General features: G+C 34.9%; 1 protein-coding gene across 1 annotated transcript in view; it reads left to right on the top strand.

The window, feature by feature from the left end:
- Positions 1-8,440: 8,440 nt before the first annotated feature.
- LOC147072666 (cytochrome P450 4C1-like) overlaps positions 8,441-17,797 on the top strand; it is a 59,782-nt gene continuing 50,425 nt past the window's right edge. Inside the window, exon 1 of the mRNA XM_085945936.1 lies at positions 8,441-8,699. Within this exon, the coding sequence (XP_085802062.1) occupies positions 8,531-8,699 (169 nt within the window). The 5' untranslated portion in view covers positions 8,441-8,530. The remainder of the gene's footprint in view (positions 8,700-17,797) is intronic.

The raw sequence follows: 17,797 nt of genomic DNA, 5'->3' as shown, positions 1-17,797 counted from the left end.
TGTGGATCCACTCACAAGCTAAGTTACCCCTTTCCACACTTCTGCACAAACTGCAAGTAGGAAATGCCAGAAGATTTCATCTTACGAGCAGCTGAATGACAAATTCCCTCGTACTCAATGTTTTCAAATGGCCCGAAAATACCTTGGTTGAACCCACAAGCCTAAACTAAATTGGACACTCTATCAAATAATTCAAGTCACAACCCCAGCTTCTGCATAATAACTTAATGCTATTTTCATACTACCTATGTTATGTCAATCACCTCACAACTTGTAACAAAAGTGCACACACCACACATGTAACAAGGAAAAATCTAAGCGAGCCAGACGAATGACGACATCAAAAAAGAAGACTCCACTTCAATCACCGTTCAATGGACCATATGAAGTGATAACACGCAACACGCGTACTTATGTCATTTGCAAACATGGAAAAAATATCACGGTTTCAATCAATCGTTTAAAACCGGCATATTTATTTAACGAAAATAACTTGCATACGCAAACAACGCCGACAAAGGGAACTGACCTCGGACAAACACAGTTTGTAACTCGAGCCGGGAGACGTGTCCGTTTCCCGGAGAGACTAGGTCAACAAAATGCGAAAGAACAATAAACCATAAATATCGCACACGGCACGCGCCGCCGGAATGTCCAAGCGTCAAATTGCAAAACGACGACACGAGTTTCATTGTTATTACAAAACCAGTGCAAGCAAAAAAACCATACGAGTGACCAAAATACAGGTCAGTATGTTTTTGCACAACGACAAAACGCTTCGCAAGCAAGAAAATAACAATATATATTGGATCACACAGCTGGACTAACCAGTTTGAAATACGAGAGCAGTAACGAATCAAGTTACTAACGCCAAGATCCGATAACATGGGTTCCCAGCAGACAAAAGAGGAAATCGTACTGTCACAAGCCGCCGCGGGTGGCACCATCATAAATGACACATCAGTAGCCAACCAGCTTTCTTGGACAACTTTTGCAATGGTCATCATCATCATCGCAGCAGCAACCAGTTTCCTGTTGTGGATGCTTTGCAAGAAACACCTCACAAAAAGGATCCTCAAGGACATCAGGACAGACGTCCCAGGATCCCGAGCACCACCAAGACAACTATAACGCAAGAGTCACCATGCTACACACCGTCTACCTTCCTGCATCACGACCTGCCACACCAGATCGCTAGGGAGGGGGTCTGTCGGGACTAGCATGGAAACTCATCATTACATATAAATAATCATAATATATTTAAGTATCTAATAATATTTGTTACTATGTAAACTAGTTGATAAGAAAAGCGTGTTGGCATGATTCATAATCTGACTGACGGCACACGCTGTCAGGTCAAACAACTTTCGCAGCAATTTGCAAGACATCAAATTTCATCATAAACACATTTGCTCTCTTGATAAAATATAATTATTCATAAGAATTATTGAGCAACATTGTAACGAGTATGCTGTAGCAGCATTTCCATGGCCTTATAAAGCGATCCGGAAATGTGCCAACTTATCAGATTTGCTGGTACTTAGTAAACTCACAGTAAACAAGTAACATGTGGTCATCGGGTCAACGTCCTGACCTCAGATAACCTTTCTTTGTTCAAACTTCTATAAAAGCTCAAAGCGGGGCGAATCTGATAACACACGTCGTCAAATCTTTGAAACATATAGTCGAATCTCTGCTCGTCGTATTCAGTTCAACTTTTCTCATAGCAACACGCCTTTATAATTTAACTTTATAATTTAACTTTATAATTTAACTTTAATTCTAAATATATTGTCTGTAAGAATTGTTCAAGTATTGTTGAGGAGAATAAACTGATATTTACTCAAACACGCACACATTCGAGTCTCTTCTGATAAATTTTACTACTGGATCATCCTCATCCTTCACACCCTCCTCGCAATAGGCCCAGTAGGCAAAATTGAGTTTTTTTGGTATTTCCAGAGCATTAATCCTGGACATTCCTTAAACGATGTAGATAATTTATTTAAGTATATAATTTTGAAGCGTTATTATCATTTCTATTTATTTTAAACATTTGATGACTGCATAAAGTATTTTTATTACATAAAATTGTATTCTTTTAAACCTATCGATCTAATGTAAATATCACAGAACAGATAATAAATAGAATACCGATAGGCAATATTCAATACGCCGCATGGTGAAGCAGGCTTTTGAATGTGTGAGTGTCCTACGAAAATGAAGCACGCATTATGCACGTGCAATTAAATGCATAAACCGAGAGCTGTTTTAAGTATTAGGCGTAAAACGTATTCTTAACACGTGTGCATGTTTAACCCGGGTTCTTCCTTGCTCGAGTCGGTTACCTGCTATCGCCTTACCCGTTGTGTATTTCAGTTCCCATTATTTCTGAGTTCCCTGGTAAATATAGTCATATTTCAGTAGGTAGTACATCCATGTGTAGTGGTATTAAATTTTTTTAGATTTATTAATTTTTAAACGCATTTATAAGTTTAAAATTATTTAATAAAGCCACCTTTTAAAAAGTGTCAATCCTTGTTATTTTTATGTGCAAGTATCTAGTAATGACATACCTACAAAAAGTCAACACTTGTGCGTCCTAATGCAGCCATCTTGGAAAATAGCTGAATGTTATTACTTCACTATGCATATTATGCAATGCTTCCCTTTTGGAGGAATTATTTTAAGGTAAAGGTTTATTTTTTACCTAATATGACTGCACTAATTATATCTATTGACAGATTCATTACTTTCAAAATGAGCATTGCCGCGATGTCAAATTATCCATATAAACTTAGTGACGTCTCTTACATTTTTAGTTATAATAATAATTGTCTGCAAATTCATTGTCTACATACTTACCTATTGTATTATTAATTTTCGGTTATCTTAAACAGATAAATACATAAAAATCTTAAAATGAACACACACACCAACTATTGAAAATTAGAGCATTTCCACGAAACTTATTCTCAAACAATTATGGTTTTAGGTACGCGGAGGTCTGTGGTGCTAACAGCATAAGAAGCAGACTTGAGAGTGGGTCTATTGTTTGGGCCCCGCATTAGTTGAAGTACGGCCTTATGGTGGAGAGAGTCCAAAAGAAATTTTTGAGACTCCTTTACTTTCGGCTGTATGGATATTATCAATGGCTCTATCCGACTGACTTTCTCTTAGGTATGCTTACATACTGTAGCTTAAAATTTAGAAGGGATCTTTATTTAGCTACATGTTGTTTCAGACTTAAACGCGGCGTAAATGTGAACTCTGCCATTCTTGGTGGTCTTGGCTTGTATGTCTCTGATAATAACATTAGGAATCGACAATTGTGAAGAGGGCTCTGCTTAGCGGACAGAGGGCTGCTCTGATTGGCCTTACTAAGGCCTATAGGACCACATCTTCGGATGCCCTGGCGGTCCTTGCGGGGGTTTTCCCCCTCGACTTGCACGTTCAAATTAGAGGATCGATCACTCTCCTTATGAGGAGGATCAATACAACTCTCGCCGGTATCCTTCTGACACCGCCATCTAGAGTGGAGGGCGTGAGCTACAGAAAGACTGTATCTGAGCTGGTCTACAAGTCCGCATATGCGGCATGGCAGGCGAGATGGGTGGCCTCCTCTAAGGGCCGCCAGACTTTTCTATACTTTCCAGATGTCTCGATGAGACACATGACGAGGAGACTGGTGCCGACCCACTGGACTAGTCAATTCATGACTGGCCATGGAAACTTTGCGGCCAAACTGCAGGGGTTTGGTTTGGCAGGACATGGGTCGGGTTGCTCATGTGGACACGACCAGCAGGACGCAGAGCACGTCATGTGGGACTGTTCACTTATGGGCCCCGAACGAGCGGAGTTTTTTTGCCCGGGTCCGACCCCATTCGGGCCCAATAGGACACGCGGACATGGTAGCAACCGAGGCCAATTTTGCGGTCTTTACTAAATTCGCCAGAGCGTACGGGGGGCGGGACACTCTCGACTCCCCTTGCGACTCTTCAAATTAAAGTCACTCTGATAGTTGCCATATAAATTAACATCGTGCATTCGCACTTCGGTGCAAGGTTGCATTACCAGTCCCGTGCGGCTCTGCTCGGGACAAAATGAGGGCTTAAATTCTTTGATCTGGCACACGTAAGCGATAGTGCCCATAGAACGCGTCGAGCGGGCGAAGTCCGCGTATGAAGCGTTTATTCATAACCATAATCACACGTCTCGTGCCGCGCATTACCCTTCACCTATGTAATAAGCGGCCCAAGCAGCACAAAATAATTATTATTACAGCGCCTCTCATAACAAAGCAATAAAAATATTATATTATTTCGGGTCTTGTAATTAATATTTACGACGACATTATTCAACCAGCAATAAACTGGACACGCAATAAAATTAAACAATAATTCTCTGTTATTAAATAATTGCTTTTCGCCCGTCGATCGACGACGCCTCGAGCAGCGTGATTTTGGTAGCCGTGTTCAATGAATGGACTTCTTTGTATTTTCATTAAATCGTATCGCCGAGAAGCGAAAAACGGTGACTCATGCGGCAGGCGGGACACAAGGCATCGTCAAGTCCAGTGTGCGCTGGCGTATTTGATTACGTTGTATTTTCGATGATTTACGCGCCACTTGTAGAAATTTTGCGCGAGCGCCGCACTCGCTGCGTCAATGGGCTTTATGCCTAAGCGATAGCGCCCATAGAACGCGTCGAGCGGGTGAAGTTGGCGTATGAAGCGTTTATTCATAACCATAATCACACGTCTCCTGCCGCGCATTACCCTTCACCTATGTAATAAGCGGCCCAAGCAGCACAAAATAATTATTATTACAGCGTCTCTCATAACAAAGCAATAAAAATATTATATTATTTCGGGACTTGTAATTAATATTTACGATGACATTATTCAACCAGCAAAATATAGGACATGCAATAAAATTAAACAATGAGATCTCTGTTATTAAATAATGACTTCTCGCCCGTCGATCGACGACGCCGTCCAGAGCGTGATTTTGCTCGCTGTGTTCAATGAATGGACTCCATTTTATTTTCTTTCATTCGTATCGCCGAGAAGCGGTGATTCGCGAAAAAACGATGATTCATGCGGCGGGCGCGTATAATGCGTCGTCAAATCCAGTGGGCGCTGGCGTATTTGATTACGTTGTATTTTCGTTGATTTACGCGCCACTTGTGAAATTTTGCGCGGCGTTAGCCGGCCGCGTATGACGTGGCTGCGTATACATAACGGGAGCGGAGGTGGGAATTTTATACACCAAGTCAATGATATGCCATATAAACATAGTTTGGAGATATGAGCAATTTAATGTTCTTGTTCGTTCACTATTGTAACAGGAAAAATTACTATCCTCATTAAAATGTTCGATATATCTCACATCTAATTTTTCTGTTTGGACCAGAAGGCGTGGATGACTGACCGATATCAATTTTGACTGGCATGGCATATCATTTTATTGTTATAACCATTTTTATAGCAAAATTGAATTTGTAAGAACTAAACATTGATCATAATAATTGAGATATCTGTGTTTTTTTTTTTTAAAAGTGTCTTAAGTACCTAAAACGTGAGTGTATGCCCTGGGAATGGGTTATATTCAAAATCAACAAATGCATCATTATGTGGCATATCATTGTCTTGCGATAACCCCTTCAATTATGAACTAAAGCATGCGAATTTATCATTGTGTCAATGCATCAATTTAATAAATATAAAATTGTCTATGATTGGGATACCACTGTGAATTTAATATCACCGCACACTTTGAAAACCTCTACGCAGGCAATAACAGTTACTTTTCCATTAATTTGAAGTTTATTTAAAAAATAATTACAAGATAAAAAGAACTTTATAGAATCATATAAACTTGGCTTGACTAGCTTAAGCGGTCAAAAAAAATTGTACTTGATAGAAATAATACTGAAATGTCATTTTGACATGTCATATTGATTTCCATAGTAACGCACGTAAGTATAAATATTAATAATTTAGTTGCTACTAGCAACCAATAATGGTGTCAAAATAACTTTTCATACAAAACAGAATTAACTGAAAATGAATTCAATTTTACTTAAAGATTGCTAAAAGTATTAAAAAATGCATTGGCATCGTGTTCTGATATATTGTAAAAGTTTCAAATGTCTGGCTAGTCGGGAATTTAGTTAAGAATCGATTGCAAGATTTGTACCGGAGAAAGAACCACCGGACAAATAAGAATACGAGCTAAGAAAAACGTTGTAAAAGGGTTTTTTCCTACCAAATAGCTTGTTTTCTTACCCTGTCTGGCAGGTTTTTGATAATGACAGTCAGCAACACTGGGCCTGACCAAAGATGTTGAAAGCACCGTCTAATCTCTTTGGGCGTGACATAGTGAAGAAAGTATTTATTTATGATTGTGAATATAAGTTTAAATTGGTCGAATATAATTGGTACGTATACATGTTTCTTCAAGTTTAAGAATATTTGTACCGGAGAAAGAACCACCGTACAAATAAGAATACGAGCTAAGAAAAACGTTTTAAAAATATATCTAAATATCAATTGTTTGATACGTAAAATTTTCATTTAAAGATTTAATTTGTGTATTATCCTGGCCTTGAAATTGTATATGTGATAAAAATTCTGGCAAAAAAACCAGTTTACTAAGAAACTTATTAAAATGCTAAACAGTATACCTACCTATGTTTTATTAAGAAATTGATGACAGTATATAGGGTGAAGTAAGGTTATTTGGTGATAATTTTTAAAAAAGCTCCATTTACAATCTTATTTTTTTGTATAGAAAAATAAAAGACGTCGAAATATCAGGACAATATATAATTAAATCCTTACAAGAAATACATATTATACAAAAGCCAGGGAAATACACGATTTTTTATAGTATAAGTACATAAAAACGGTATAAGTAATTTGGTGATGGTGGGTATTTAATTTGGTGTATATAATATTGTATGATTTTGAGTTTTTTTGAAGATTTGACTACATATCTACCTATTTATATTGCAGCATCATAATTTGCACAAAATCGCATATGAATACGTTGTCAATTGCACCAGTTTGACATTTTTCATGATATTTTTCCATACAAAAACAACAATCAATCCATTTCGCTCCATTTTTTCTTAGTGTCGTGAAAATTTGTTTTCTCAGATATTCCACAAATCCATTCGTCGTCATTTTGCTGTGATTGGTTTTTTGGAGTCATTTACGGAGGAAGTGAAGAAACTCGAGAGCATCCACGTTGTTTTACCACAACTACTCGTTCTTCTGCAGCTACGTCTGGTTGTTCCTCTCCAACTGGAGTAAAGCATTTTGCCAAAGAATATCTTTTCTTTTTCACAGGCAGACGCACTGATAAACTATATCTGGCTTAAAATTGACTCCACCACCACGTACTGGCTGAATCACTTTCCGAGCTTAACAAAGCATCACGACACACAGACTTGGAAATTTTATCAGCCATCTCCCTTATCTCCAAACCGGTCAATCCGAAGCCCAACACCTGCATATTATTTATATATGTGACCAATTTTTGCTCATTTTCTACTGTCAATGGAAAAGACCTTCTTATTTTTGAAAAATTCTTTGTTGAATTTCTATCTTCTCCCTCGTTCTTAGAATTTTTTTTAAAGATGATCATGGAATACCCATGGCTTTTGCCGCTTTATATAATGTAAAATTTTGATCCATCACCAGGTCTACCGCTTTTTTGTATATCAACAAAATGAATACGTTCTGTAACATTTGTCGTCACCTTCACTTCTCTTTCCTCATTTAGGTGCAAACAAAAAATGTGGTAGGTAATTTGATGATAGTCTATATAACCTAGAATTATTTTTTAAAACATAATTAAGCACCCGTAAGACAATATAAAATAATTTGTTGTAATTTTTTTCACTGGTTTACTCATTTTTAAAAACACCTAATAATGGCCTAAAAATGAACTGTCGAAAAATGACAAATCTCCTAATATTTCTATGATATTTGTAAGTCGGTAAAGTTTAAATTCAGTAAATAATAACAAAACCGTATTAATGGATAAATATAATAGGCCATGCACCATGAAAAACCATTATAAAAACATAAATAGTATGAATATTACCTTGATACAGCTTAAATGTTGAAAAAAGAAAGATTTTATTTAAAAATGTGTCAATTCTCCGAAAAGCGTTCTATACAAACACGTGTACGTCAACTTATAACTGATAACACTTTGAAAATATTTTTTTCCAAGTCAAAGAATAGTATGAACATCTATGACTTATTCTTGAAAGTTTTTGGACGGCAGGTTATTTGAATACACGTAATAATACAAACTATCACCAAATTACCTGTATCGCCACATTACCTTACCTTACCCTATAGGCGTATATTTCTAAACATTTTTTTTACAATCCGAGAAACTGCAGACTAACACAGTGCTAACTCACTAGTGAATATTATTTTATATAGAAAGGACGTTACGTATTCAATTCGTTTGTTTATTGTTAGTTTGTAAATATAAAAGTTAAAAAAAAAATGAATTATTACAATATAGTTTTGTGGGTTCTTTTATGTTTGCCATTGGTGTGTTATGTGGTTTTTCATTCGTCGAGAAAAAGATTATATGAATTGGCAGCCCTTATCCCTGGGTTGCCTGGAGTTCCGCTCTTAGGCAACGCATTTCGATTCTACGGGGACACTGTAGGTATGAATTCTTTACGTCATATGTTCATATATATATTTAATAACTTTATTAATGGTTTTTTTAACTCCTTGCTTCTGCTTACAGGATTATTTGCTCTAATTTTACATACAACATAAGTCATATCCAACTTCAAAAAGATTGTAATCTATCCACTATTAAAAGTGGAAGTGATCTACTACACACGTACACTCTTCCATTGTGATTATTAAACTTGAAGAAACATATATACGTACCAATTATATTTGACGAATTTAAACTTATCATTCACAATCATAAATAAATACTTTCTTCACTATGTCACGCCCAAAGAAATTGGATGGTACCTTCAATATATTTGGTCACGCCCTGTGTTGCCGACTGTCGTTATAAAAAACATGCCAGACAGGGTAAGAAGACAAGCTATTCGGTAGGAAAAAACCCTTTTACAACGTTTTTCTTAGCTCGTATTCTTATTTGAATAATTACACCCACGGTGGCCCCGCGGCTTAAGCGTTGGACTATAAAGCCGTGGGTCCTAGGTTCCAATCCTGGGTCTGGCAAGTACACATATGTATTGTTTTTCAATTTGTGTGCGTCAGGGTATGGACCTAATAGGTTGAGCAAGTGGCTGACATCCATTTGTCGTAAAAAACAAAAATCTGTCAATACAAACCTCCACTCTGTGGAGGCCCATATGATCCTATCAGGATCGGATATGGTCGAAAAAAAATCTTATTTGTCCGGTACAAATCTTGCAATCGGTTTTTAACTAACTAGCTAGACATTTGAAACTTTTAGAATACATCAGAACACGATGGCAATGTATTTTTTAAATACTTTTAGCCATCTTTAAGTAGAATTGAATTCATTTTCAGTTAATTCTTTTTTGTATGAAAAGTTATTTCAACACCATATTGGTTGCTAGGGGTCTGGGGTCCTAGCAACTAAATTATTAATATATACGTGCGATGGAAATCAATATGACATGTCAGGTAAAAATTTCGATTAAGTCGTTTAAGCTAGTCAAGTCAAGTTTATGTTATTCAAAAGAAAATTTAAAAACGATGTAATATATAAAAAGTTCTTTTTATCTTGTAATTATTTAAAATAAAATTTCAAGGAAATTTAATTAGTTTACCAAGAACGATTTCAATACCTTTCCTTTCGCGTATCGAAAAAAAGTGAAAAAATCTAAAAAAATGTCTATAGGTACGCTTAAAACCACGCATTTTAACAGATATGTTATATATAATAAATTTAATATACGTTCGTTGCGATTTTATACATAAAGTAGAGAAAGAATTTTAATCAGTTTCTATCTACTACCTACTTAGTAGTTTTAATTCATTTTGCTTTAAAACTCGCTAAACATTTTCACAATTAAATCATTATTTACCTAATATGCATATTTAAATTTTCACCAAGTATTAAATAACAATATTAAATATATTTAGACCAGTGGTTCTTATCTGCGACCACCAGAGGATTTTGCTGCGGTCACTAACATCATTTGCAGTACTTAAAAACCCTTTTAATAATAACACGGTTGAAAAATTTTGGTCAAACTTATAAGTTGACAAAGAATTGGCAGCAATTGCTTTATTAATATTGTAGATTTTTCCTACTACTGTATACTGTGAAAGATCAATCAGTGTAATGCACTTCATAAAAAACAAATATCGAAGCCAGTTGATGGCTGATGTAAACTTAGAAGCAGCCATGCAGGAATTTACATTTGCAATATTATTAAATAAATATATATGTATTAAAATGTTCAAATGTCTTTTATTAAATGGACTTGTCTTTCAATAAATTGATCCATTTTTTTAGTACTTAAAATAAAATTTAGCTTAAATTTTTTCAATCACAACAAAAGTGAAATTGGGTGCGGCCACCAGGCGTTTCCATAGAACTGTCAATGTCAGTTGTGCGGCCACAGTTAAGCTCAAGTAGAAAGCCGATACATTCACAACGACTGGTCCTACTTTTTCAGCCACTCCCGTTGTTGTCTATGGATGACTTGTCATTGCCTGTCACCGTTCTATAGAGTCCACATACTGACGCGTCTGTCGTGTTCACACAAGGAATGGTTTGATTTGGATAGATGAGTTACATGATAAATAATACACTAACATTAACACACCTCCTACGAATGTAATGCATAGATCAATGCTATATATTTTATTGAAATCGATATTACCACCGGTTTTTGTGTGAAGGACTAGTCTGACATTGACAGCTGATGAATAACAGGAATGTATATTATTTATAAATAACACTGATTGGTACTTAATATATTTGATTTGCGATTTTTTTTATAATTCAATTTGAAACGAGAAAGAGCGAATCAATATGTCAAGCAATCTGGGATCTGATTTTGACAACTGAACAGTGGACCACTCGTTGCTTGTGCAAAAAAATATGCTCAGGCTTTAGTAATCTAAAGATGGCGCTGCCTAGACCCATATAATGTTTATGGACGTGTTAAATAGGTTAAATTTATAAATGTTTTTATCGTTGATTTTATTTTAATATTCACGACTTATATGTTTTATACGTCCCTGAGGTAGGTATGTCACATTATTTATAATAAAATAACATTAGATTATAAAAAGACATACTATCGGTTCGAAAAGTTAAGGTCACATTATACCAGACACATTCTCGCATGATGGCTGTTTGGCTGGCGATTTCATATGCCTATCTATATTATAATAAATACATAGTAAAATTGAATAATGTCTTATATCTTTCTCCATATACATTGCCTTGATTTTTTTGATGGCTTAAAGGAGAAAGTTAGTAAAAATACTTTTGTGACGTTTTGTTATTGTGTAAATCTCGCGAATTGTGTTCGTTTGTTACATAATGTTGGCCGCATTGAGCTTTGAATAGAGAAAGGCCCACCCACATTGAGGTGCATGTCACGGTGCTTGTCGTCTGCTGTCACGGGCTGCCACTACGGGGGGGGGGGGGGGGGGGGGAATGTGTAATGTCGTTGTTCTTGGTGTTTAAAATCTTATCAGACTGATGCTCTCATCCCGTAGCACTGACGTTCTTTTTTGTTTTTAGCAGTTGGCACTATGTATTTTTATTGCTTCAAATACACTCTATGACGATCTGTCATATATAATATGTCGAAAAACCCGTTACTTATGTTGGCGTCCTGTATCATAGGGTGTCAGAGTGTAAATAGGATGTCATAGCTGTCATACAATACGTATGTATAATATGTCGGATTAGCATAGATTTGATCATAGACACTAAAACGCTTTTAGCATATTATTATGTGCCCGATCATCATATAGTCTATTTGAACCTTATGAGAATGTTGTCTATTATCTATGGTCTGCAGGCTGTGTTCTATTATCTATGAATGTCATGCCGCATGTATTTTACGTACGCACACGTAGAAACTGTTAAAATTAATTAAAATTAGCATGAATAATTCATAATAATTCAAATTACTAATACATTATAGTAGGCACTCTTCATCAGTGTCATTATTCAGTGAATTTACGAGATAGTGTACGTTCAAAATATTCTCCAAAATGACGAAACCATAGACATTTTTATCGCCGTGAGTTCACGTGATAGTCCGCAACATGCATCTCAATGTGGGTGGACCTTTATTGCATTCCTCCATTTATGTCTTTAATTTTCGTTATTGGCCAGAATTAAAAAAGTGCTGTTGTGTTGTTTAGTATTTCGTCAGGTATTTCTTAATTATATTGTCTATACTCTATAGTATACAGAGCTCCGAGACTACATCGCTCTTTTTATAGTATTGGGCAGTTGTTGATGACATGCCACACAGTTTGAGATGTGTAGCCGTCACCCTGTTAGTATCCGAGTTCGTGTGTCGTTTTTATGTTCCTGGTAAGGGTTGGCAGAAAATATGTTCGGTACAACATTACTATTGTATATAATTAAATAAATTAAAAATTACAAGATAGCATAATATAAATGCAATCACAACGATAGATCTTACTATAATCGTAGTAATTCTGGCACAGTTTCAAAATTGGTGGACCGAAATGAATGGCGTAGGTACCTAATTGAAAATAGTGATAAAGCTATAAGTACGTGTGCTACCTTATGCGAGTGATATCTAGAACATCATCTTTTTTAAAAACTATTTTCTTCCATGAAACACTGCTCGGCACGTCAGACAGTCGAAAATTAATATTTGGGAAATTTTGGCACGCATACGTAAAAAGGTTTGCCAACCCTGCTATAGGGAATTATTTTAGAATAAAAACTTATTTACTTAATATAAAGTTAAGTTATGTAAAATTTGCAATCGCATATTTAACTTTGAAACCAATTTACCAGATTGATACACTTTTATTCGTTCAACACTCGCCATTTCAATTACTATTAATGGTTACATGTAAATTGTACCTACTTACGAAAAACATTTCACCTTGGTACAGTTCGCCGTGATCTTTCTTATCGGAAAGAGATGACCGTATACTATACAGTCTCAAATTTTATTAGATTCAATATAAACATTAATTCAATTTTCATAGCTGATTTTGGCAAAATTCACGGGTTCAAGAATGAAAACCTAACCTAACAAATATTCCAGTATATCGGCTATTTTACCACGTTTTTCTTAGCTCGTATTCTTGTTTGTCCAGTGGTTGTTTATCCAGTACAAATCTTGAAATTGATTTTTAACTAACTTTCCGACTAGCTAGACATTTGAAACTTTTGGAATATATCAGAACACGATGCCAAAGCATTCTTTTAATACTTTTAGCCATCTTTAAGTAGAATTGAAATCATTGTCAGATAACTTTGTTTTGTATGAAAAGTTATTTCGGAAGAAATCCGTAATCCAATCCACTAATATTGGTTGCCAAGGGGGTGGTCCTAGCAACTAAATTATTAATATATACGTGCGTTACTATGGAAATGAAAATGACATTTCAGTATTCTATATTTGTTTGTTGCAAAATAGCAAAAAAATGATTTGTTGACAATAATTGCCTTATTTGTTCTAAATTATTAATACATATAAGTGTCAGGTTTATATGATTCAACAGAAAATTTAAAAACGTGGAATATAAAAAGTTCTTTTTATCTTGTAATTATTTAAATTTTGTTTGCCGCTGGCTTCCTGTAAATCGACAAGAACCGTGTTTTATTTAGACATGCATTTTATATCAGTAGGTACTATACGACCCAAGGAGGTTGGACGGTCTTTAATATACAGCCATGTATTTCCGATACAACATTTCACGATTAAGTGTGATACGGCGAACTGCATACGTACAAGTTTCCGGACACGATTATTAATACATTCACAATAATTCTAACACGTAGACAAAACAATCAAAGCTAGAGTTCAGTCTCCCCGGACTAATCCAGGATAATTATGAATTCGTTAAATAATAAAGATTATTAATTGACACTTACAAGATAAAAAGAACTTTTTATTTACAACGTTTTTAAATTTTCTGTTGAATCATATAAATTTGACTTGACTAGCTTAAACAATCATAAAAATTTGTACTTGATAGAAATACTGAATAAATATAGAATACTGAAATGTCATTTTGACATTTCATATTGATTTCCATAGTAACGCACATATATTATATTAATAATTTAGTTGCTAGGACCCCAGACCCCTAGCAACCAATAATAGTGTTTTACTTTTTACGGATTTCTTCCGAAATAACTTTTCATACAAAACACAATTAAGCATTGGCGTCGTGTTCTGATATATTCTAAAAGTTTCAAATGTCTAGCTAGTCGGGAAGTCGGTTAAAAATCGATTGCAAGATTTGTACTGGATAAACAACCACCGGACAAACAAGAATAAGACCTAATAAAAACGTTGTAAAATATCAAATCGCAAAATTCTGTATATAGTAGCGCATAGTAGTCTTGCCCTATGGATAAAAAAACGCCGTCCTATTTTACCACGTTTTTATTAGCTCGTATTCTTGTTTGTCCGGTACAGATTTTTTCTTGTGCAGTACAATTTTACCTAGCATTTTATTCATATGTGGGAAATGCACGAGACAATTGATCTGCAGATATGATATCAACAAATCCAATTTAGCTTTAAATGACTTTACAGAGCTTATCATTTCAGCTATGTTTTTGTCTTTCCCCTGCAACTCCAAATTTAAAGAATTCAATTTTTCCATGATGTCTGTGAGACATCCCAAATCAATCAGCCAGCGAGAGTCAGCTAGATCATAATTTTCCTTTTTATCGTTTATAAATGTTTTTATTTCTTCAATTAAACTCACAAATCTTGTAAGAACCTTTCCTTTACTGAGCCAACGTACTTCAGTATGCAGAATAACGAACGGGGCAGCAATCGCAATCACAATGACAACAACGCGGTTCCAGGCGGGGAATGCTATTTGCACATCACTCCTTGTACACGCCGAAAACCCGAACTGAGCCGATTATCACCGAAGCAATCGGGACGGTACGAGCACGTGACTACTGTCACGTGTTTCGGCGTTCATCGCCTCAGTTCGTGGCGTTCGTTCACTTCGGGTTTTCTGCGTGTGTCAGGTCAGGCTAGCGTGTTCTGTAAAATTCTGTCTCTGTCGAATAGTGGCAGGCACATACGAATCGTTCCGCGGGCACGGGGTTGGGAACCCCTGCCTTAGATTGAATCGTATTGGACACACTTTGTTAAGTACTTACTGTTTGCAATAATTATTGTAGATCAAAGTGTTTTCATTTTTTTACGGGGAGCAGCCATCCCCAAACCTAACCATCCCATCCCTAACCTAACCTGCCATCCTTTTATTGTGTGAATATTAATATAACTAAAATGGAGACCCTTTCTCAAAATAAGAGTCCTCATTAGTAATCGAGATCTAGGTCTGAGACTGCGTATGGTTCCTCCCAATCCTTTTCTAAGATATTACGGAGAATTGACGCTTTCGAGATGTAGCTGTATGGACGCATCCTCCAAATGCCTTGGTCTGACCCCATGACATTAATATTGACGAAGGATCTGGAAAAAAATGACACTCACTTTTTGTCGGATCTGCCGAATGGCATAATCTGTTCTAACGCCATTACAATAAAGGTGATATTACTATAAATTCCCGATGCTTTTTGTCGGTCTGCCGAATGGCATAATTCATAACTAATACCTTAGAACTTAGATTATAGAAAAATAACTAATACTAACAAAATAGTAACATAAATACTAACAAAACGAAGGTAAAGTTTAATTTGTTTTTGCAAATTTTTAAATAACAAAAATTTCTATTTCTCTGAAATTAGGTACACTGTGTTGCAAATGGGCCATACTCGGACATAAAAACGCCCCACTGAGTATTTTTTTTTATCAACACAAGCTTACAACCAATTTATGATAAACGTATTTTCATTATAAAAAGTTCCCGCAATAAAAACTTTATTAGGAGTCAGGGTAAGAAAAAATAATGCAAATAGATGTAAGTATTTTATTTTTAATAACACAAAAAACACAATAATATTATGAAAAATTATACAGAAATCAGTTAATAGCAAATGGTTAAATATTGGAATAAGAAATATGGTCTTGTTTTTACATATTGTTCTATATAAAATAACATATAATAAAAATAAAAAACACAAATAATTACAGTTAATTAGAAACAAAAAAAAAAATATTATATTACCTACCTATTTACACATGTGTATTTTGAAAATATTTTATGAAATAAAAATATAACATGGGTTCGTTTTTGACATATTGTGTATAAAATGACTTGTTTATATAAACCCATTAGACACAAAATACAGGTAGGTAAAAAATGAAAATTTGATTATATAGTTAATTACAATATTTTATCTAGGTATTTAACATAATATTATTATCAGAGAAGCCCTGCATATAATATAATATGAATTCATACAAAAAAATCGATTATTTAAAACGAAAATGGTTATATTTGAAATATAATGTATGAAAGTCAGCGTTGAGAAAATAATATTTTGAAAAACTATTGATTCCTAAGTATAATTAATCTATTAAAATATTGTCTAACATGGTTGATTGGTTGCTCTGCATTTTTCGCTAAATAATGATATCTTATTTCTAAATATTTTTTGAAACTAGTTTCATTAAATTTGTGACGTGGTTTGTCAATGGCGAAGTATCATACATGTGATTATCTAATTCTCCCACAGTAATGAACATTTAGATGGCACCCAGCTCTCCCGCCCGACTGCGTCAATCCACAATTTCCGAAGAACTTCATTTTTCGGAAATCTGAAATAATTTAATTTATATAACATTATAAAATTACTACATATTATACTCCATTACATAAATACATATAAATACAATTTTTTGTTTGGTATTCTTAAAAATATATTTAACTCTGAAATGAAATGTAAAATCTATGTAAATAATGAATGTCATTAACTAGCACTAACAGTTTTTACTTTGAAAAACACATCGTATATTTTGGGTTCAAAATAATATTATGCAAACGGCCCTGGATTTTTCGCAATAAACAACCATTTGACGTTTGATGTAAAAGTTGTGAATTGTTATTGTAAAAGATCTTTTAGGAAAAACTATCAATGTATAAATAATCTATATTGTATGTATATTGTATGTATAGTATGTATATTGTTCCGAAATGCTGTTACTCATTTGTATTCTTCCATTAATAAACATTTTTTACCGAATATTAACGTACTAGCTGAGCCAGCTGGCTCTCGCCAGTCTGTCTCGCTAGGTCTTGCAGACGGCTTGGCGGTATTGGATATTAATATAATTGTGAAGTATGCATAGGCGGCGCCATAATTTTCCCTTCGTCATAGATTTTCATTCACCTCAGACAGTTTGATATTTCGCTGATTTGTCAGTTTTACGATTTGCAAGTCGTCACTGCCAATATAAATTCGGAGTCATATGCGTAGTCTATTCTGGAGTCTGGCCTTTACAATATCGTCTGACACCACTTCAGACTGATAGGCCTAGCAGAACAGCTGGCAATCGCCGATTGCTACTACTGACATTTTAATAGAATATACCTAATATGTTTATATATTGCACTTTCTCATTCGTTCTTATTTATTTTCGTTAAACTAAGAACATACATTACACGTCATGTTGTTGGTTAGTTTTTTATAATTCA

This window comes from Rhyacophila brunnea, unplaced genomic scaffold (assembly GCF_057557595.1).
Source record: "Rhyacophila brunnea isolate RB1 unplaced genomic scaffold, BYU_Rbru_1.0 scaffold_19, whole genome shotgun sequence".
Lineage (NCBI taxonomy): Eukaryota > Metazoa > Arthropoda > Insecta > Trichoptera > Rhyacophilidae > Rhyacophila > Rhyacophila brunnea.
This window is presented reverse-complemented; position numbering and strand designations above follow the sequence as displayed.